The sequence below is a fragment of the Ictidomys tridecemlineatus genome, chromosome 2 (genome assembly GCF_052094955.1).
Source record: "Ictidomys tridecemlineatus isolate mIctTri1 chromosome 2, mIctTri1.hap1, whole genome shotgun sequence".
NCBI lineage: Eukaryota > Metazoa > Chordata > Mammalia > Rodentia > Sciuridae > Ictidomys > Ictidomys tridecemlineatus.
In genome coordinates this window covers 72,004,282-72,010,281 of record NC_135478.1, presented here as the reverse complement: position 1 = coordinate 72,010,281, position 6,000 = coordinate 72,004,282, and the positions used below count along the sequence as shown (strand labels likewise).

General features: G+C 52.6%; 2 protein-coding genes across 2 annotated transcripts in view; one reads left to right on the top strand and one right to left on the bottom strand.

Annotated features, from left to right (window-relative positions):
* Positions 1-714: 714 nt before the first annotated feature.
* Slc7a4 (solute carrier family 7 member 4) lies at positions 715-4,839 on the bottom strand. The gene is made up of 5 exons (XM_005334501.5): positions 4,742-4,839; positions 3,055-4,076; positions 1,808-2,448; positions 1,426-1,534; positions 715-1,323 (listed from the first exon to the last, which is right to left on the bottom strand). The coding sequence occupies exons 2-5, from the start codon at positions 4,034-4,036 to the stop codon at positions 1,148-1,150; spliced, it is 1,908 nt and encodes a 635-aa protein (XP_005334558.1). The 5' UTR covers positions 4,037-4,076; positions 4,742-4,839; the 3' UTR covers positions 715-1,147.
* A 13-nt stretch (positions 4,840-4,852) lies between these two features.
* Positions 4,853-6,000, top strand: part of LOC144364748 (tubulin alpha-3 chain) — a 30,963-nt gene continuing 29,815 nt past the window's right edge. Inside the window, exon 1 of the mRNA XM_078038804.1 lies at positions 4,853-5,016. The gene's annotated coding sequence lies outside the window, so the exon portion shown is untranslated. The remainder of the gene's footprint in view (positions 5,017-6,000) is intronic.

Below are 6,000 nucleotides of genomic sequence, written 5' to 3'. Positions count from 1 at the left end.
GCAGCTTCCTGTGGTCCTTACAAGAAGAAATAGGAAGGGGAATGCAACTACAGTGGGCATAGTACAGACAAGGAATACCAGTGGGAGGGTATAGTGTGGGCCTATGGCCTTTCCGGGAACTCCCTCCTCCCCAGGCTAGGGCTCCCATTTCTACCAAGTGGGCTGGAAGGTAGTGAAGGCAGGCCCAGGTTCTCGTATACCCATGAACATCCGTGTGAACTAGTCATAAGTGCAACATCTCCAGCCTTCATTTCAAAACCCTGGCAGAGTGGGCAGATGGAGACAAAAGTGAGCTGTGGGCTGGGCCTGAGCTTGGAAACAGCTGTCATTTCAGTCTGCACATGGGCATGCAGGATATCCATGTGAGCCATATGTCTTAGGGATGTGTGTGCCAAGAGGGTATATGCCTGTGTGTGGGAGTGCTTTAATGTTCCTAGGTAGGCCTCAGGAATATGCTGTGCTCTCTGGGAGCCCTGAAAAACCAAGAGAACTCTGGAACCCCACTGCCTTTTCTAGGCAACTTCTTTGAGGCCCAGGCTCTGCTCCTTGATCTATCTACCAGAGGATAAGTGGGGAATATTCTTGCCCGTTTGACCCCTATATGTCTGGTGTATGTTGCTTCCCTCTAAGTCAGGTAGGGAATACTGGCCTGAGGGAGAATCCCTGAACCCAGGCCTGGCTGTGTCCCTGATTCAAGGTGGTCCCAAGGTAACCTTTGTAGAAGTTTCAGTCTTTATTATAGATTTGGAACAATTGCCTGATTCCCAAAGGTAGGTGAGGACCCAGTATCACAGAGAATTCCACAGTGGACATAGTGGCTGACCATATGGCTGGCTGAACAGTTATTATTATGAATTCCTGGGGCTGCGACCTCTTCCCTGCCCACCCTACCCACCCACCCAAATAGCTGGAATTGATCAGAAACAGGAAGGTGCTGAGCAAGGAGTTCACTGCACCAACACTGGCCAAGACCCATTATCTGAAGACCAGAGAAATTTAGTATCCGGATTAGGGTCCTAAAGTCCTGAGAACCACCAGAGCCTACAAACCCAAGCTGCCCTGAACAGAAGCAGCTCCCAGCTCCTCTGGCCTCTTGAGGAGATGGAGAGAGCAAAACAGTCATGAGTTGGCCTCACAGACTGGTCGGCTACTCCATGCAGCCAAGTTCCTCAGCTGGTGGCTGGCTGGTGGGCTGTACAGCCTGCACTGTCTCTTCTAGGCTGCTGCTGGAGAATACCACATATCGTGTGGTGGTCAGCTCTGGTGGCTCCTGCTGGTTCGCTTTGCTGTGCCAAATGCCATAGCCGAAATACACAGCGAGTCCTGCAAGGTTGAAAAGAGCCTGAGGGATAGGACCCAGCCCTCTCTGCCTTCTTTGTCCTCCCATTGTAGCACACTAGATGTCCTAGCCTTGCCCCCACTCACCAATCAGCAGCCAGATGGAGAAGCGCAGCCAGGTCAGGTAGCTCAGCTTCAACATGAGGCAGATATTGAGGAGAATGCTCAGGGCTGGAGTCAAAGGCACCAAGGGGATCTGAGGGCATAAGGACAAGGCTGAGATGGACAGAAGGAAAGAACTGCCAGCCCAGAGCCTGACTTCACAGAAATTTCATAGAGCCTCCATCTGTCTCTGGAAATTTTGGAGAGAATATACTCCCTCACCATGAGGAAAGATGAATAAAGTGAGGATGGATGGATTGGCCTCCCCAACCTCATGAGCCCTTGTTCATTATGGAATGGCAGAAAAAGAAGGGGCAAAGGGAGCTGGCGGGGGTAAGACTGAGCAGGTCCTGAATGGGGAAGGTACCTGGAAAGTGTCTTGCTGTTGCTGTTGCTGGTGAGCCCCCAGGACCAGAAGGCAAAGCAGAAACACAACACTGCTGATCAGGAGCAGCAAGATGTAGCCCCACCGTGGGAGGTGCAAGGCCGAGTCTCCGAAGACTAGCACACAGCCCAGGGCGATGGCTGAGATCACCAGGATGCTAAGTGCCCAAGTCACAGCAGCTCCAGGGTTGCATCCATCAAGGAATCCCAGGTAGGGCCTCAGGGCTGGTCGCAGCTGCCCAGGCTCAGAAATTGAGGTTTGCACAGCACCTACTAGCTGTATGTGGTCTGAGAAGGAATCATACTTCTTGGCTGCAGGGCCAGGGCTGGCTGGGCCTGGGGAGCTGTGTGGAGAAACCTTCTGAAAACGTAGAATAATGATGCTGGTGGCCACAAAGGTGTAGGCTAATAGAGTGCCAATGGATAGGAACTGGACCAGCGCCTCAAGGTCCAGCAGCAGTGCCAGGAGAGCCATAAGGACACCAAACACCAAGATGCCCACCACAGGCACCTGTGTCCGGGGGTGCACGCGGGCAAACACCTGGAAGAAGAGCCCATCTGCAGCCATGGCATAGACGATACGCGGCAGAGAGAAGAGGTTGCTGAGTAGAACGGTGTTCATGGCTGTAGCAGAGGGTAGGGTAATGGTCATCATGATAGTTAAACTATCAGGGGTCACTGTTGGGGTCTGGGGCCTAGGTGGTTCCTTGGAGACACAGGGATGAGATTGTCTGGGCTTTTAGTATGAATGTGTATGAAGTACAAGATTACCATTCCCCCACTCCAGGAATGGGGCACTCCAATTTAAGTCATAGGCCCACTGGAGAATCTGATAAAAACTGAGCCCCATTGCCCAGGAGAAGGCAATTGACATTCTATGTACAATTTGGGGGGAGGAGCCCCATAGGAGGAGTTCTTCCAACAAGCCTAGGTGAAAGCCTCCAATAATTAGCACTTTCCCAGGCCCATTTTACAACTGGTAAGACTGAGGTATGGGTGGAGATTTTATTTTCTTTTTTAAAAATATTTATTCTTAAGTTTTAGATGGACACAATATCTTCATTTTACATTTATGTGGTGCTGAGAATCGAACCCAGTGCTTCGTGCATGCTAGGCAAGCACTCTACTACTGAGCCACAACCCCAGCCCCAAGGTGGAGATTTTCTAAGAGGCTCAGGACAGGACCCCACTGCCCTGTTCTCTCCCACCTTGCCCAGAAGGACCCCTTACCGCAGATGGAGCCAGCTGCCACGATGAAGCCAGCCCAGCTGTAGCCCCGCCGATAGAAGGCATCAGCAAGTGCTGAGTCAGGGTCCAGACTGTGCCAGGGCACCATGAGGGTTAGTACGGTGGAGACGAGGATATAGGCACCAGCTGCCAGGCCAAGGGAGATGGCAATGGCCATGGGCACAGCCCGCCGTGGGTTCTGGGCTTCCTCACTGGAGGCAGCAATGACATCAAAGCCCACAAAAGCATAGAAGCAGGTAGCAGTTCCTGCCATGATACCAGAGAAGCCAAAGGGTGCAAAGCCACCCTCCTCAGCACTCCAGTTGTGGGGGCGTGCAAGGATGAAGCCCAGGATGATGATGAAGATAATTACCATCAGGCTGATGGCTGAGAAGGTATGATTGAGCCAGGAGGAGACACGGACTCCACAGGAGACAAAAGCAGAAGCTAGAAGTAGGATGCCAGCAGCCAGGAAATCTGGGTAGTGGGCCAGGAAGGGCACCTGCCAGACACCCACTTGAGACTCAGTGAAGTTGCGAATGCCATGGCTAAAGATGGCATCCAGATAGCCACTCCAGGCACGGGCCACAGCAGCACCCCCAATAAGGTATTCTAGGAGCACATTCCAGCCTATGAGGAAGGCCCACACCTCGCCCATGGACACATAGGTGAATAGGTATGCAGAGCCTGTGCGGGGCACACGTGCTCCAAATTCTGCATAGCATAGGGCTGCCAGCAGGGAGGCCACAGCAGCCACACCAAAGGACAAGAGTACAGCAGGACCAGCCATATTCTTTGCCACGGTACCCGTGAGCACATAGAGGCCTGAGCCTACCATGCCACCCACACCCAGCAGGGTCAGGTCCAAGGTGGACAGGCAGCGCTGCAGAGACGTCTCCATGCTGGAATCCTCCAGAGGCTTCAGTCGATTCAGCTTCTGGCAGAAGTGTGCCAAGCTAGCAGCATTGTGCAGTCCCCAGGCCATAATGGGTAGTTAAGAGGTGCACCAAACTAGCTACTGGAACCTAGTAGGGCCAGACAGAGGGAAATGACAAGTTGTTCAGCCAGGTACTAGCCAACCTTCAGTTCCTTCTGTACTGCCTCTCCTCAGTCCTCTTCTTATCTTAGCTCTGGAGACCTAGGACACCTGCATCATGGGCTTGCTGGAGGGTTGGGATGGGACAGGAGTCAGGCCAGAGGACAGGAGGTTACAAGGAAGCCTGGAGGTCCTGTCTGCCTTTAGGGCAGTGGAGGGGATAAGGCAAAGCCCCACATGGGTACCAGCTAGGTAGTCCCGAGGGTAGGGAAAGCCAGAGTCTGGGAAGAGCTCTGTGGTCTGAGATCCAAGAGCAAGGTGAAATGGGAGGCTTCCTGGGAGCTGGGCCAGGAAGTCAAGACCCGGAACAGGAGCAGCTGTGCAACCCGGGACGGGGCTCAAGTGACCACCTGGCCTCAAAGAATGGCAATCACCCCCCACTGGGCAGGCCAGAATATCAGTGGCTGTGAAGCTGGGGCTCCCTGGGCCCAGAGCTCCGGATCCGGAGCTAAGATCCGGTGCACCTGCTGGCGCTCTGACACTCGCGGCTGCCGCCACCGCCCCAGCCAACTGCGCGCGACCCTGTGCCCAGAAATCCGAGCTTTCCGCTGCTTTCCGCCCGAGCCCATCCGCACAAGACCCGAAGCAACCCACCTGCTGTCGCCACCACAGCCACCGCTCTGAGCTCAGTGCCCGCCCCTCTTGCTAACCCCGCCTGCGCGCAGGGCTCTCTCCCGCCCCCAGGCGCTGGATTCTACCAGCAGCTCCGCCACTCGCACTCTCTGGAGAACCCAGCACCGGGCTTTACCTGCCATTACACACGCAAATAGCCCACCCTACCTACACCTCACATGATCAATACCAGAGCTCACTGGGTTCTAGAGTATCTCTCTCACTGACACACCAGAGGAGGAATTCCAAGTCACCAGGTAAGTGACTAGCCGCCTTCACTGAGGGCCAAGTGACATCCCTGGGTAAGAATTCTACCCTGCTTCCACTGTACCTGATACCATCCTTGATCATTCAGCCCAAAACATTTACTCCATCCAGCTGGGCATCCTCCAAGCCCCCCAACACAAGATGATGTTTGGTCTGCATCTTTGGGCACTGTGAGATGTGGTTATGGATCTGGCTGAAGGGCCCTGACCTCTCAACTACAATGGGATGGCAGGAAGTCACCCCCCATGCTTTGACAGGAGAGTGCAGCGTTTTGGGAGTGTTCTATAAATTTGCAAAATTCACACTGGGTGCTCTGAGCCTCCAGCTACAGATAATGTCCTGTAAGTAGGCAAACATTCTCCAAAGGCAACAGGCAGTCCTCCATTGGGGGTAACCCTAGAGCCCCTCAGATGCCAATAGCAGCCTCTCCTCACCTAGGAGCACTTGGCAGTTTTTGAAGAACCATGGGGGACCATAATGGCAACCACCCACTCAAGAGTACTTTATACCATGAGAAAATCCATGTGTGTTACCATCAGACTCCCCTCAGGTTAATTTATTCTTGGAGCCAAGAGGTCTTTTTCTGTTTTCACTCATTTATTTGAAAATGAAAAAAGTTAATCCCAGCCTCTTAGAAGTCTGAAGTATGAGGATCGAAAGTTTAAGGCCAGCCTGGGCAAGTTAGAAGACCCTGTTACAAAATATTAAAAGGGCTGGGGTTCCTGGTGTTGTGGTGCACACCTGTAATCAGAGACTAGGGAGGCTGAGGAAGGAGGATAGCAAGTTCAAAGCCAGACTCAAAAACTTAGGAAAACCCTATCTTTGAAAAAAAAAAAAACGTGGGGCTGTAGCATAGTGGTAGAGTATTCCTGGGTTCAATCTTCAGTACAAAAAAAAGGAAGGAAAATAAAAAGAAAGAGAAAAAGTTAGTGTAATAAGGTATTTACTTGTTGCCAGCAAAATGATAACAACCC

What these genes read in the sequence shown, in the direction of transcription:
- Slc7a4 (XM_005334501.5), bottom strand. Translation starts at nt 4,036, where the DNA reads ATGGCCTGGGGACTGCACAATGCTGCTAGCTTGGCACACTTCTGCCAG. An exon ending in GGCAGCTGGCTCCATCTGCG is followed by an intron (nt 2,449 to 3,054) that starts GTAAGGGGTCCT and finishes CCTCTGCTACAG; the next exon opens with CCATGAACACCGTTCTACTC. An exon ending in AACAGCAAGACACTTTCCAG is followed by an intron (nt 1,535 to 1,807) that starts GTACCTTCCCCA and finishes TTATGCCCTCAG; the next exon opens with ATCCCCTTGGTGCCTTTGAC.